We start from the raw sequence: 16,104 nt of genomic DNA on the forward strand, positions 1-16,104 counted from the left end.
CATATGCCTGATACTTAAAAGGCACTTCTTCAAACACTCTTCCCTGATAGTCCAGAATTAATCCATCATCACACCTACTAATTTTCCTTCATAGTACTGATTGCAATTTATAATTATGTAATGCTTTATGCTTTAACGTCTCTTGCTCCTGTTGCACTTTAGATTCCATCCAGTGTTACCTTCATTCCTGTAACCCGATGCCTGACACCGTGCTTTGCACGTGGTCCACAGTCATTAAGTACTTATTTAATAATGTATGGCCCATGCAAAAGTTGGAAGGGGCTGCAGGGTCTGCAAACGGCATTTCTCTGGCGAGGTCAGGTGCTTCCTCTTGCGAGGTGATAGATGGGACAAATCCTTTTTTTTTTCTTAGTTTCCCCCTGCTCCTTGGATAAGTGTTTGCTGTAGGGCCGCGTGAGAGACAAACTGCCTCTAGATAGAGGCGGCAGCAGGACCGATGAGCTTTATTCGTGAGAGACAGCACCAGCCATCAGCTGAGCGCTTTGCAACCTCTCGGCGCAGGTGCGTGGAGAGCTGTCAGTCTTTTTGGGAAGGGGGCGGGGCGACTTCGGGCCCCCAGGAGGGGGCGGGTCAACGTGGCCTCCCCGCAGAAGCTGATTGGCCTAGGCGAGGGGCCGGGGGCGGGGCCTGGTCCCGTCGGGCGCCAGCCACGTCGGACGCGGGGCCGTCCCGCAGGAAGGCCCCTCCCGGCCCCACAATGCACTGCGGGCCGCGTCACTCGGAGCGGCGGGTCCCGGCTCGACAGGTACGACCCGGGCGGTCCCGGCGCTCGGTCCTCCGCTCCGAGGGTCGCTGGGACCCCGGCAGGCGGCCCCTGGCTCTGCCTGCCCTGCCGCCGCGGCCTTCGCGACCACAGACCTTCCCCCCGGGCGGGGACCCAGCGCGTGCCGTGGGGGCGGGAGCCGGGTGGTTGGAGCCGCGGCGCTCGGGAGAGGTGGAGAGGTGCGATGCCGGGGGCTTCGTCCCCTGCGGCGTGAGGGGGGCTGTGGGTCCGCGCGAACGGCGGCTGCCCCCGGGCTGACCTGCTTGGGTACATGGGGCACCCAGGCAGGGCGCTCCGGGAGGGAGAGTCGCTGTGGGCGCCCGGCGGCGGCGGCGGGGGGCGGGGCGGGGGCCGAGGGGGCGGGGCGGGGGCGGGGGCAACTGGTGTGGCGTAGTCCAGGGGGCGGGGCGGTGGGCGGGGCAATGTGTGTTGTGGTCGAGAGGGGCGTGGCAGTGGGCGTGGCGCGGCGGTGGGAGGGGCCGGTGGGCGGGGCACTCCCTGCCCCCCCCCCCCGCCCCCCCGTTGTTAGAAACACGGTAATCCCCCGAGGCTACTTAGGTGGCCTAGAGAGCTCGACCTGGCGTTTACTGTTTTTTAAAGGCTAGGGTGGGATTTGAACCAGCGGCTTACTTCGCGTCCTGTGGGGAGTTAATTTGCATTGAGCCCAGAGATCGGCCCTCGTTGGCCCAAGAGAAACGCCTGCCCTGCCTGCCCCTGGCAACTTTGGGAGAGATGTGGCCTTACAAGGAGTCCTGAGCGCTTGGCTGGGCAGGTGGAAGAGGGGCTCGGAAATAGGAGCCCCAGGGACTTGAATCTCTCTGCCCGCAAAAACAGCTTTGGACTTTTCTCTGCCTTAGTTTCCTGGATCGTCCGCTTGGGGGCAAGTTGGAGAGCTTGAGAAGCAGCCCCTCCTATGCCTAGACAGCCAAGGCAAAGCCCAGGGCTAGAGCGTCAGCCACCAGACGCGAGATGTTGTGATGCCAGCTAACAGGTGGAGCATCCACTTTTCTAAACTCTGAATTTGCTCACGTGCTGAGAGATTATAAGGAGTTGGGCAGTACTGGAAACAGTACCTATGCTTTCTGGTGTTGAAGGTTGTAGTTGAGCACTTGAATCCGACGTATGTGGCCATGCCCTAAATTAATGGGATGCCTGGGCATTTCCTGCGTTGAAAACCGTGATAACAGTTTAGTGATTTGTGTGTGTGTGTGTGTGTGTATGAACTGATTTTTAAAAATCTACGCATATTTTATGTTGATGTTTATTTATTTTTTAAAGATTTTATTTATTCACGAGAGATACAGAGAGAAGGGCAGAGACACAAGCAGAGGGAGAAGCAGGCTTCATGCAGGAAGCCCGACGTGGGATTCGATCCCGAGACTCCAGGATCAGGCCCCAGGCTGAAGGCAGGCGCTAAACCACTGAGCCACCTGGGCTGCCCTATATTGATGTTTAAAAGAAGCACAGGTCTTCTCAAAGGCTTGGCTCTGACTTTCCATATACTTGAGTAGGAAGCTTGGCTGTGTCGTGAGGCAGTGTTTGGTTGGGTTCACTGTTTGGTTAGAGTTCAGCCTGTATGGAAGTCTGTCACTTACAAATGTTGGACTTGCCTAAATTCTTTTCTGAGCTTGAATTTCCTCAAAGGTAAAACAAAACTGATAATACCCATCTCACAGGTTATCAGAAGGCCTAAATGAGATAGTGTATAAAGTGCCTGGTAAATAGAGGGCAGTTAATGAATAATAATAATAATATTCTACTTTTAGTCCTACAGGGTGATGTTTCAGGTTCTTTATGTATCCCTATCAGGTAGATACTATTAGTATCTTTCAAACAATCCTATGAGATACACACTAGTAGTGACCACAATTTACAGGTGAGGCAACTTGAGTGTAGAAAGTCAAAACTTGCTCACGTTTACAGTTAACACATGGTGGAGCCAGTTTTTGAACCCAGACACCTGTTCCAGAGTCCATCATGTTAACTATTATGGAAAATATAAGGTGGTCTTAAGGAAAATATAAGGTGGTCTTTTATTATTTCAAAATTTGTGGCTAGATAGCTTCAGTCACTGGGTTCTTGCCCCTTGTGGGTTTTAGGAGACTGATGGAGCACAACGATTTGGAGACACAGAAAACTTAGGTATAAGCACCAGTTTGGCTATATATTTGCAGTGTGACATTGAGAAAGGGACCTTCAATTTCCTCGTCTGTCAAATAGAGGTTATATTTCACTCACTGTTTGTAAACTGTAAGGTGCTCCACAACTGTTAGGGATTGACACTTTTGTGCCTGTGTTGGGGGCCCTGTTCCTAGTTGTGGGTATAATCTACTCTGGAGCCTGAGGCAGATGTACTGTGTAGTACAGGCACCTGTATTAGGAGTACTGAAGGCTGCTGGTAAGGTGCGGGGGTGGGTAGGCAAAACTGTAAAATAAATTCTGATTGTCCTTGGTACGCTTTCCCCTTTTCCTCTTCAAGCTCTGTTTTTCAAGTGTCTTTCTGTTAACCTGCGGCTGTACAGAGACCTTCCCTTTTCTCTCAGTCTTGCTCCCTCCCTGTGTATTACAATTAATATAGCTTTACCACGAGTAACCCCCACTCCCAAGTCCCACAGATCTCAGCTGGCTCTTTCTTCCTTTCTTCCTTCCTTTCTTCCTTTCTTTCCTTTCCTTCCTTTCCTTCCTTTTCTTTCCTTTTCTTTTTTTTAAGGGCCAGCTGGCACTTTCAATAAAATATGTACCAAGGTAGTGTTTCCCACGCAGAATACTTTGAGTGATGAGTAGATGAATATTTTCAACAACAATTTTCCAAAAAATTTAACACACATTTGGATGAAACAACAACAGGGACTCCTGGGTGGCTCAGTGGTTGAGTGTCTGCCTTGGGCTCAGGGCTGGTCCTGGGGTCCTGGGATCGAGTCCCATATTGGGTGCCCTGCAGGGAGCCTGCTTCTCCCTTTACCTGTGTCTCTGCCTTTCTCTCTCTGTCTCTCATGAATAAATGAATAACATCTTTAAAAATAAAAAAAGAAACAACAACAAAAATCTCTAAATAGGAGACAAACCTCAAAATTGATTTCACAGCTATTGCTAAAGATAGTCAATATCAATTGAATAGTCAATAAGTCAATGAAAGACCTACATTAGGTAAATAATAATACAAGTGAGGTGTAGATATGGTAAGAATTCTGCAAATGGGGGCACCTGGGTTGCTCATTCGGTTTAAACAGCTGACTCTTGTTTTGGCTAAGGTCATGATCTCAGGGTTGTGAGATTGAGCCTTGTGTCGGGCTCTATGCTGAGTATGGAGTCTGCTTGAGATTCTCTTTCTCCCTCTCCCCTCTGCTCATGTGTGCATGCTGTCTGTCTGTCTCTCTCTCTCTCTCTCTCTCTCTCTCAAATAAATAAAATCTTAAAAAAAAAAAAGAATTCTGAAAATAGTACTTGGATAATTAAAGTTTGGGAAATAGCCAAAATAAGATATGAATGGTTAACCTGATATTAAATGTTTTTATCTCTTATGAAAGCATCTTGCTGGAAAGTAGATATAAAACATACCTTGTATGTTGGGTTTCGTTGATTTTTGAGAAAGTGCCTTCTTGGTGACCCATAGTCATTACCCCATGAGGTTCTGAAGAAGAGGTCAGCACCCTGTTATCCTAGGACTAAACAGTTGCTAACCACTGGCACAGTGGGAGTTTATTTTTCTCAGTTTCTACATAAATGTTTTCCCAGACCTATCTAGATTCTAATTTGGGCTTTTTCCTTTAGCAGTTGCTGTTGAAGAATGGGTATACAGGTCAGTACTCAGATTCCCTTTGAGTTTTCTGCTGTCTAAAGACATAACTTTTTTTTTTAGTGTTAATGGTGAGAGAAAATGGATCATGGCCTAAAAATGTATCGGTGGCCCTGATAAAACTATTGCTCCTGAATCTTCCCATGCAAATGTTAACCTCTTGATTTCCCCAGTTCCCATCAATTCTTCATTGGTTTTCCCAACCACCACTGTGCCTTAGACCCCAAGGGTATTCTAACCTAGCTTGGCCCCTATGTGGAGGGATCCCTTTTCTACTAGCATAGTCCAGATAAGATGGAGTGTTTTCTTTAAGGAACTGCATTAAGAATCCAAGGTAGAAAGAGAAAAGAGGGGAGGTAGTAGTTGATAGAGGAGAGATTGCTTATCCTAAAGTGGTTGAAATCCATCCACAAACCAGGCAAGCCTGACATTGTTCACGGGCAGTCATGACAGTTTCTTTTGCTAGTTTACTGGTTAGCATGTAAGGTCAAATGACTCTGGGAGGAAGAAGTTTAACTTTTTTTCCTCAGAGGAATCGTATCTACTGATAGAAGCGATTTTCTGACAACCTTTTAAGAATTTTGACAGGGAGTCTCAGTGCTGCGTTGTGCTTTTGGTTTCAAGCCTACGTGTATTGGGAATATCTGAAGTGCAAGTTTATCTAACAGTTTTCGAGTTAAGTGGTGGGTGGCACAACTTGTGTTTGCTCTTTTCATATGAATTTCCTTAATTCTGTATTGATGGTTCCTAATGGTAGGAACTAATGTCTGCCGTAGTCCTAGACTATAGAACCTATTCAATAAATGTTTGTTAAATGAATGGAACTTACAGGTTGGCGTTTGTTTCTTAGTATATGTTTTACAAAGTATGAATCATATCTTTCTGTTTTAAATTCATTAAAAAGAAAAGAGTAATTGAAGACTCCATGAAAATTGGCACTCTATAATAAATATTATTCCTAATATTTCTGTTGGGATCCTAGAAAGATCAGGCATAAAAGAATGCAGTCTACTTCTAAATACTAAGAATATGGGTGTTTGGAAACTATAGGTCACAACCTTGCCCTCATGTTAATTCCCAGAGTAATTGTGTTGCAGTAAACTTTAGGAAGAAAAAATTTTATATTTTAAATTTCATATTTTAAATTTATATTTAAATAATAAATGCCTAAGGGTATGAAGTAAGACATTTTACTACTTCTTATCCTTAGGCTAAATCTCATAATTATGGTTTATTTTATTTATTTATTCATGATAAACACAGACAGAGAGCGCATGCGCGAGAGGCAGAGACACAGGCAGAGGGAGAAGCAGGCTCCATGAGTCCCCAATGCGGAACTCAATCCCGGGACCCCAGGATCACGCCCTGGGCCGAAGGCAGGTGCCAAACTGCTGAGCCACCCAGGGATCCCCATAGTTATGGTTTAATAATGAAATAAAACATAGAACAATTTTTAAGAGGAGTTTGTAGTTTATACATTATCTCTTGAAGGATCTCATCTTTTTCTTTACTGCTTTTAGAAGAGAAAAGAAACTTATTTAATAGGGAAAAAATGATTTGAATATGTCATATTGGAATGTTAGAAGATCCCATTATGATTAAGGCTAATTTGATTGATGTGGGTTTTTTTCTGTTTAAGTGAATGGAGAAGAAAAATATTAAAGGGTAATGACATGTTAATACTTAGCTATTCCTCTCATTTCCTCATGAAAAGAGGAAAAGGGGGAGTAAATTTAATGCATTAACTTTGTTATATGGGTTAATTTTTTGTGTTAAGTCAGTTGCCATTGTAAATGGACAGTGAGGTTTCAACTTCACACGGCAACAAAAATGAGAAATTTTTTATGGTACTAATTTCCAGAGTCAGTACCAGTTGGTTTTCTGTGCCATATTTTGATACATAACTAAGTTTTTCATTTTTGGAATGAAGTAATATTGAGCTATCTGAGAAGGACAAGTGAAGATTAATTTAGCTCTGAGATACAGTATCTTGAAAAAAGTCTATGAAATTGTTACCAAGTTTTTCAATTTTCACCATTTTCCCTACTTCTAGTGAAGCAGTATTTAGTGCGCTGTGCTCTGAAGGCCTCACAAGAGAGAGTTATCACTTAATTTCAGACTGAACGTGTTTTAATTTAGTGTTTTTTAAAGTATGATTTGATCTGTAGGCACTAAGCATAGTAATTACCTGGGAATTTGTTAAAAATGGAAGATTCTCAAGCCCTACCTCAATGTCAGTGGATCAGAATTTGGGGATAGGGGGAGGTTCAGAAACCTGCATTTCTAACCAAGCTTCCAGTGGTTTTTATTCAAGCTAAAATTTGAGCAACATTGAATAGTTTTTAGCAAAGTTTCTGTTTACCTAATTTCTTTCAGACCCAGCCTATGAAGTCCTTTTTATCTATCTCCATGAAGCTTGATCATAATATAATAAAAGAGGCCATTATGTTTTATTTTCTGGTGAAGAAATTGAGAATGATATTAAAACCAGTATTCCTTTAGCTTTAAGATTTATTATGAATACAATTTTTTGTTATTTAAAGATTTATTTATTTATTTTAGAGAGAGAGAGTGTGTAAGTTGGGGAAGGAGCAGAGGGAGAGAATCCCAAGCAGACTCCCTGCTGAGTGGGGAGCCTAACATAGGTCTTGATCGCAAGATCCTGAGATTATGACCTGAACTGAACTGAAGAGTTGGATACTCAATCAACTGAGCCACCCAGGCACCTCAATAAAAATTTTTTTCCTGATTATAAAAATAATATATACCCATTGTGGAATATTATGAAAATTTAGGAAATGTAACAATCCTCCATAATACTATTTTCTGGGGATAAGCATTATTATAATTTTGGCATGTTTTCTTCTGGTATCTATTTCTCCATTTATCCCTCCCTTCTTCTTTTTGTCTTTATAGAAAACATTTGCGATTTTTATCCTACTTTTTTTCCTAATTAATGTGTAAGCATTTTACCATATTACTGAACTCTTTTTCACAGAAATCTGCATTATATTCCATCATAGGAGTATCATAGGAGTATATAATTTATTTAATACTCTGTTATTGTTGGATGTTTAGATTGGGTTTGGTTATTTCTGTGAAAGAATGTCTTTCTGTTTAAAATTTTGTCTGAAACTATTTCCATTAAGGTAGGGCTATATATTTACATTATTATTGTGGTCAAAGGGCATAATAAGTACTTTTAAACTCTCTTGAATATTGCAAGATTATTTTGAGAAGATATTTATTCTAATATTTACTTCTGCAGATACCTTTAAGAATGCCAGAAAGAAGCAAGTATCATTTTTTTAATTTTTAAAAAAGATTTTATTTATTTGTTTTAGAGAGAGAGCCCATGTACTGGAGGAGGAGTGGTGGGGTAGAAGAGGGACAAGCACTCCAACTTGAGTGCAGAGCCTGACTTAGGACTGGATCTCATGACCCTGAGATCGTGAACTGAGCTGAAATCAAGAGTGGGTAGCTCAACTGACTGAGCCCCCAGGTGCCCCAACAAGTATTATTTTTTAAAAGCTAACTTGTTAAGGAAAACGTAGTATGTTAGTGTTTAATTAGTGAACCTTTGATTATTAGTGAATTGAACATTTTTACACCATTTATCAGGTTTGACTTTAATTTTTTATCTAACTCAAATTGTTCATCTTGTTTTAGGTCTTCTCTGCTGGTTGAAATGTCTATGATTTTATCTGCATCAGTCATTCGCGTCAGAGATGGACTCCCCCTTTCTGCTTCTACTGACTATGAACAAGGCACAGGCGTGCAGGAGTGCAGAAAGTATTTTAAAATGCTCTCAAAGAAACTTGCTCAGCTTCCTGATAGATGTACACTGAAAACTGGACATTATAACATTAAGTAAGACTTGAGTTTGCACCATTAGAATAATTTGCTCAGTGTTTGCCGTTTGCATGAAATATAAAAGTGGTTGTAGTAAAAAGTAGTGATTGGTTAGTTTAGGAAAAGTGTTCAAATCAAGAATCATGTGGTTCTCAATTTATACTAAACAGTAGTCGTCATATTATTGCCCTTTTTGCAGCTTCTCTGTGTTTATATCTGGCTTTAGAAATTTTTATACTTTTGCAGATCATGGATATGCTATAAGTTGGTCATTAGGTATTTATTACTTAGTGTTCTTACATGTCCAGGCAAACTGTGTAGGAAAATATAAAAATTGTGCATGATACCTGTCCTCAAAGAACTTAAATTTATATTCTAGTGAGAGAGGATACCACTCATTTCTATTTATTGCACATGAAAGTAACACTGGGCTGTGGGATAGAGTGACTTTATAGTAGTTCAAGGCCTCCCTGAAAGGATGATATTTGAGCAGAGACCTAAGAGATGTGAAGGATGCTGTGGATGAAGAGTAAGGCAGAGTGACAGCCAGTGCATAAGGCCTGTGATACTGATCAAAGGATGGAAGGAAAACCACAGATGCTGAAGCAATATGGGCAATTAATAAAGTGGCAGAAGGTGAGATCAGAAAGTTAGGAATGGGACAGGTTATATAGAGCCTTCTGGGCTGGGATAGGAGTTTGGATTGAGTCTAATGTGATGGAAAGCCAGTGAAGAGTTTTAAGCTAGAGAGCTATATAATGTGATTTTTGGCTTTGAGTAAATCATCCTGGCTGCTGTATGAAGAATGTGCTCTAAGGGAGAAAGAGTAGAAGCAGAAAGATCATTTAGGAGACTCTTAAAGAAGTTCAGGTAGAGGTGATGTTTATAACTTGAATGAGAGTGATAATAATGAGAAGTGGTTATATTTGGGCTGTATTTTGGGCGTAGCACCAACAAATCTTCCTAATGGATTCTAGTGGGATGTGAGGGAAAGACAATAATTGAGTCCCCCCTAGATTTTTGGCCTAGAGGATGCCCATAATTACTTGGCTAATGGGGCTGCAATGAGTAATATTGGAGGATGTGTGTTTCAAAAATCAAGAGTTTTGTTTGAACATATTAAGTCTAAGATGTCCATTAGACATTCAGGAAGATCTGTCAGGTAGGAAGCTGGGTGTGTAAGTCTGAAGTTCAGTGAAGAAGGACAAGTATGGAGATTTAGATTTGGGGGTCAGCTTACAGTGTATAATTAAAACTGGGAATAGATAAGACCCCTTGGAGAGCGTCCACATGACACAGAGGACAATTAACTCTTGAGCAGTTTGATACAGAATTTGCATACAGAAGGATGTCAGATAAGGACAAGGTCCATTATATCAAGGTCCTTGATATAATTAGCAGAGGGCTTAGTTATTGAGATGACACATGAGTCATGTCCTGAAGAATTACTAAGATTTGGCCAAGACAGAGAAGAGGGCATTCTAGGTGTAGAGAGGAGAGGCGGAATAAGTAAAGAATGACTTAGCCTTAGGGGTGTATTCACCTGTTTGGCCTGGTGTAGTGGATGGTGATTTAGGGATAGTTATGGGAAATGTGAGATAATTAGTGTGGGGCCAGATCCAGGATTTCCTTGCAAGTTCAGACTGAGGGATAGGAAGCTGTTACTGCAGGTTTGAGGGAAGTGACTTGATTAAAACAAAACAAAACAAAAAACCCCAAAAAACAAAAGCAATGCTGAGGCAGTGAAATGTAAGGTGAAATGGAAACTCTGAGAAGAGAGAGATTAACCTATAATTAGAGCCTGACCTAGTAAGATGTAAGTGCAGATGAAAAAGAGAATGCAAAAAAAAAAAAAAAAAAAAAGAAAAAGAGAATGCCAGTTACAAAGACACTTCAAAAAGAAATGATTAAGCCTGATAAGATGGAGTGCCAGAAGGGAAGAGATGGAATACCAAAGATGACTGAAGCCGTGGAGTTGGACAGAATGAGCTCTTTGGAAAGGGTTGCTTACTCTGAGGGTGAGGAAGAAGAGGAGGGTAACTAAGTACTACTTTTGAGTATTTTACTTGAGGTTTTGACTAGGTAGTCCAGTTGAGATGGGATAGAGATCTTGAAATTGCTCACATGAAGTTGAAACTGTGAGGGTAGAAATGCCCACTGAGTTTCTGAGAGAGGCCCAGAATAGAACCTTAGAGAATGTCTATAATTATTTAGATCAATTAGGTAATGGAAAGATAATGAGCTTTTATCTTAAACTGGGTTTTTAAAGGATTTTACTGGAAAATGTAGTGGTGGTTGATGGTTAAAATATATCTAAAATGATGTCTAATCTATTTCTGTTTTATGGAGAAAGACTTGAAACCTTTTAATATTGTATTTAATAGGCTCTTTTAGTACCCTTGGTCATTATTCTGAGTTTCAATTGATATTGTATAGGACTATAGACCTATATCAGAGTGATGGAAGATTGTTTGAACATATATTAATTCTGACAGATATCCTAGACTTGAAGAACAACTTTTTTTGCCAATGTTTTTCCTCCTTTATTTTATTCTCTTAAAAGCAGAGTATCATGTAGTAAAATTTTAATACCCCTTCCAATTCTGTTTGTTCTGTTTGTTTTGAATTCTAGATTTTGTGTTATTTCTTTGTATTCCTTCTTATTCCACAAAAGATGTGAGGTAGTTTACAAAATAATTCAAGAGCACAGAAGAGAGTATCACATAAAGGGATAAAGATAGGAGAATCATAAACTAAAATAACATTTCCTTCTGGAGATGGAAACTACTTAATCCAGTCATTTGTTGGAAAAGGACTGCAAATATTTCTCTGAGCTTCCTCACGGCCCAAAGGAGGATAATGAATCATTTACAGGATTCAGTGTCCATTGGATAAAAACATTGCTCTTCACGTTCCTGAGACCTGATGTACGTTAAGAGGGACAGCATTTGAATAGCATTTTTCCAGCAGCCATAACGATGAGCTATTTATGATTTTTCTTGTAAAATTCCTTAGTGTAAGCAAATGACACAATTCAAAAAGCAATTTTATGAGAGAGTTTAGGAGTGAGATGAATCAGCAGTGGTCTAATCTGGCCTGACCTAAGAATACAATTTAGAAATGTCTAAAGGAATAAATAGATTACATGGCCTTTAGAACCACACATAGAAAAGCCTCTATGCATGTTATTTTTGTAACCAAGTTTTTAAAAGGAATTGAATGGAGAAATTTTAGTTCTAGTTCCTGACAAGAACCTGGGTTTTATGTTTTCTATCATTGATTAGAGGACTTGATTATTTCCTAGTTTATAGAGGTTTCTATGCTGTATGGCATTACATTTAGACTAATTATAAAGTCACTGTAAAATTGAGAGTTTATATGTTACCTGAGTTACTTAAAGTTCCCTTGTGACACCTCTTTTTCTAACTGCCCATGAGCTTGCCAGATAAAACTCACAGATCTGCAGTTATAACATGGCACAGCCCAGAACTGGCACAGGCTGCCCATCTGCCTTGTCGCCTGGCTTATAGCCTTTTGAATCACCTTCTTCTTGCTACTACTATTTCATTTCTCTCATGATCTCACTCCTTACACAGATTGCCTGTAGAACTTGACTTTTTTCTTAATCATTTATATTTTTCTTGTTTTAAATTTATTTTTAAGTTTTTATAATCTTTCTATATAGTTAGATAACTTACAGAGATCATTATCTGTTCTAGCTTATAAATGATTCCTCGTCTTTTAACATTGTGGCTTTCAAATACGTATAAAAATTGAGGTTGTCTTTGCGGAATACCAGTGAGAACCAAAACAAAGTTAAGTATGTAATTATATGCTAAATCAAATGGTACCTCATGCTGGAGAATAGGTGAATAGGTAGAGGAAGACCATAGAGTTTGAGGAGAAGAATTAGGGTAACATTTTAAAATTAAGAAAATTCCAGGGCGCCTGGGTGGCTCAGTCAGTTAAGCATCTGCCTCTTGATTTCAGCTCAGGCCATGATCTCATGGGTTGTGGGATCAAGCCCCACATTGTTTGAGTCTCTTCCTCTGCCCCCCACTCATGCTCTCTCCAATAAGTGAATCTTTAAAAAATATTTTTAAAGGTAGAAAAAAATTAAGAAAATTCCTTTAATCCCTCCTCCCCACAGTGTGTTGGGAGAATAATGAACATCAGATTGTAGTGGCTGAGTAGTGAGTTCAGCTAATGGAGCCCATTCTGTGGAGCTCAGGCTGGCACAATGCCTTGCACATAGGTTACTAACTGCTAAATGAGGGATGATTGTTTTGGGGGTATGGCAATGTTCAGAGATGCCATGGAGTTAAGTCTTCACTTTCTCCAAAATACTTCAGTTTGGCTTGTTGATTGGTGGCTGGTTGGGGGATGCATAATCTAGTTTTGTGATTTCTTCTCATTTTTTACAGTTGAATCCTTGAATGACATGGGTTTGAACTGCACGAGTCCATTTATAAGCCAATACTTTTCATAAATACAGTACTGTAAATGTTATTTTTAAATAGCATTTTCCTTTCTCTATCTTCATTGTATGAATACAGCATATAATATAACACAATGTGTGTTAATTGTGTTTTGGTAAGGCTTTCAGTCAACAGTAGGGTATTAGTAGTCAAGTTTTTGGGGAGTCTAAAGGTATGCTGATTTTTTACTGTGCAGGATATTGACATCCCTAACCCTAGCATTGTTCAAGGGTCACCTGTACATAGTGATGCTATAGTTCTCTCTGTGTAAAAGTTTAAAGAATTTATCTGTTTCATAAGTTGAAGGATACTTTCCTTAAATTGTCATAAATGTTTAATATATAAACCTATGTCAGAACTTAGGAAACACAGTGGCTAAAGCAATAATTATGAATCATATGAAATTAAGTTGTGTCATATGAAATCTTAAAATTTTGAGATTGGTTTTGGAGATTTGGGAATCATAGTGGGACATTTTGAGATCTCTTTAAACATTGAGATACTGATCTTATGAAAATACAAACGTCTTTGGGAAGCCAATCATACTCTATTGTGAATTTTAATGCAAGAAGTAAAATTTCTTAATTTTCCCACTGAATTCTTCTGAAGTCTGATAATGCCTGTGAGCCTTACAGGTTCTCTCTTTACCTTAGTCTCTACTTTCTCCATATTAGTCCACAAACTGCTACCTCTAGCTGGGAATGCTATTTTAGGCTTACCTACTTTTTGTTTTTAGTTTCTGGCGGTGCTTTTCTTTAGGTTTTTGGTGTTATTTTCTGATTACAGGAATAACAACTTCAACAATGACCCGGTCATTAGGTGCCTGCAGTTGCCAGGCACTTTTCCTATGTTATTCAGTTTTGTAACAGTTCTGTGATTGGTTAATAAATAGGGCTCTTTCCCATTGTCAGTGCAGAAACAACTTACACTAGCATAAGCAAAAAAAGGGTATTGTGAAGGAGAGGCAGGCTTCTAAAGTGGCTGGAGCCAGGGAACACAGATGTTATCAGGAATCTTGCATTTCTCCACTCTCCTTTTGCAGATAGCTATTCTCCATATATTGGAAAACACTGTACAGGCAGCTGCAGGCTTACTTCATTTCGGCTGAGCAACCCCTCAGGTTAATTATTACTGTCTTAATTTATTAATAGTTTGCAATATACATTGTTATTTAGCATGCTACAAAATGCAGTTTTGTTTCCTAGTTTTGTATATTGGTGTTTTAAGTGCTTTCCCAGCACCATATCATAAGTGCCTGGCAAGCAGAGATTTTTGTCTTTGAAGTCAGAGCCTATAGAGTAGAATGCTAGACATATGCTATGTGCTTTGTTATTGCTTGGGGAAGATCATTGCTTTCACTAATTGTTTAGTTGGTGTAGCAGGCCACAATTGTCCTAATGTTGTTAGTGTTTAATTGCTATGTAAAATTTGACACTTAATAAATAAAATCAGATACCAGAAAATGCTTAATGTTTAAGCATTTTTATTGGATCTTAGAAATCACTTGAGGTATGGCTTGCTTGGATACCTGATAGAATTAGCTTTTTAGGGAGGTGATTTGAAATGGGTAAATACCCCCTATCTGGAGTTTGAATTTCTGTCAGTCTTACCTGTTCAAGACATACTTAATCCTGGAAGGCCCTGAAGAAGTTCCTAGTGTGTATGCTGGGGGAGGAACCAAAGATATAACGAAGTTGGATAAATTCCTTGGCCTGAAGCTATAAAGACCAAATCCTATTGGTACCAAGGCCAAGAAGAAAAAGGGAAGTAAAAAAATTGGAGCAAAGTAGGAAGAAAACAATGGCAGTTTAAAAATTGTGCTCAAGGTGAGGAAAAGATGTGTGAGGTTAGTAATGTCTGTGATAAAAGGATAGTAGACATATCTAACATAGTAATTCTACATGGTATCTGAGAACATCTTTGTCTCTAAAGTAGGAGGATGAGGATGTTGAAAACTCACTGACCTGAACCCTAAAGCCTTCTGGAAGAGGAGGTGAAGGTGTATTCCGGTCTGTAAAATTTAGTCAACTAATTATTGAACTTCTTCTTTATGTAGATACTTTGAATAGATACTGCTGGGCTGTACAATTATATGTGCACAATATACTCAACAAATTAGTGTATAAATGAGTAAATGAATGATGTCATCTTTGTACTCATTCACTAATTTATTGAACACATTTTGTGTACTAGACCCCAAATATTCTAGTTGCTAAGAATATAGCGGTGAGCTCTATAGAAGTGATCTCTGCTCTTATAGAGCATAGATAGCAGTGAAAAACATTACAACAAATAAACATAAATATATAATTACAAACTGGATTAGTTACATGAAGAAAATAACAGCTACTATGGTATAACCCAAGGGGTGGGATCAATTTATTTTTTTTAACGATTGTTTATTTCCCACTGAGCATGGAGCTTGATGTGGGGCTCAATTCCACAATCCATGAGATCATGACTTGAGCCAAAATCATGAATCTGATGCTCAGAGAACTGAGCCACCCAGATGCCCCGTGCCGGGATCAATTTAGACTATATGCTCTGGGAGGAACTTTTAAGTCCAAGAAGGATGAATAGGATTAACCAGGTCAGAATTGGAGCATGGTAGAGATAGAGTTGGGTTGGGAGCATTGCAGGTGAGGAAGACAATTTGTAAAGTTTCTCGGATTAGACGTTGGGAGGACTGGGAGTAGGTTGGTATCCTTTGGATCTGAAATAATACTTATGTGGCTAGAACGCAGAGAAGGAGGGGTAGAGTGGCACAAGAAGTAGAGAAGTTGGCAGGGCTTCCTGAATATCCTGATACAAGTTCCTAAATCCTCAAGTTTCATTTACTCTTAATTAGAGGGAAAAAAAATAGAGATTGATTTATGGCTTGAAAAAATGAAAAAAAAAAGTTGGTGAATTAAACACATAGTTGGTTTATGTATAACATAGGGAAGTTGGTGTTGTATTTGAAAAGAAGGGATGCTTTGGAGTTAGAACTAAGTTTGACCCCGCTCTGCTTCTAAAATGTTGATGTGGCCCTGGTAAGCTGCTAAAAATCCCTGAGCCTCTGTTCCATCATCTGTAAAATGGAGATAGTCGTGCCCCTTTACTGTGAGAGTAAAATTAAATAGAATACGTAGCTAAAGCCCTTATTAGCAAGGGGCCTGGTTCAAACTAAAGGGTCAGTAAACTGTACCTGCCGC

At 40.0% G+C, this 16,104-nt stretch overlaps 1 protein-coding gene across 5 annotated transcripts in view; it reads left to right on the forward strand.

Moving 5' to 3' along the window:
• Window positions 1-649: 649 nt before the first annotated feature.
• The window catches only part of SEC22A (SEC22 homolog A, vesicle trafficking protein), a 68,994-nt gene continuing 53,539 nt past the window's right edge, over window positions 650-16,104 (forward strand). The window contains exons 1-3 of one of the 5 annotated variants that reach the window (XM_072725149.1): window positions 691-766; window positions 1,642-1,775; window positions 8,250-8,450. In XM_072725149.1, coding sequence (XP_072581250.1) covers window positions 1,762-1,775; window positions 8,250-8,450 — 215 coding nt within the window. In that variant the 5' untranslated portion in view covers window positions 691-766; window positions 1,642-1,761. Of the gene's footprint in view, window positions 964-1,641; window positions 1,776-8,249; window positions 8,451-16,104 lie in introns of all 5 variants that reach the window. The other 4 variants (XM_072725155.1, XM_025990188.2, XM_072725161.1 and 1 more) reach the window with 4 other exon arrangements.

The sequence above is a fragment of the Vulpes vulpes genome, chromosome 1 (assembly GCF_048418805.1).
Source record: "Vulpes vulpes isolate BD-2025 chromosome 1, VulVul3, whole genome shotgun sequence".
NCBI classification, from domain to species: domain Eukaryota; kingdom Metazoa; phylum Chordata; class Mammalia; order Carnivora; family Canidae; genus Vulpes; species Vulpes vulpes.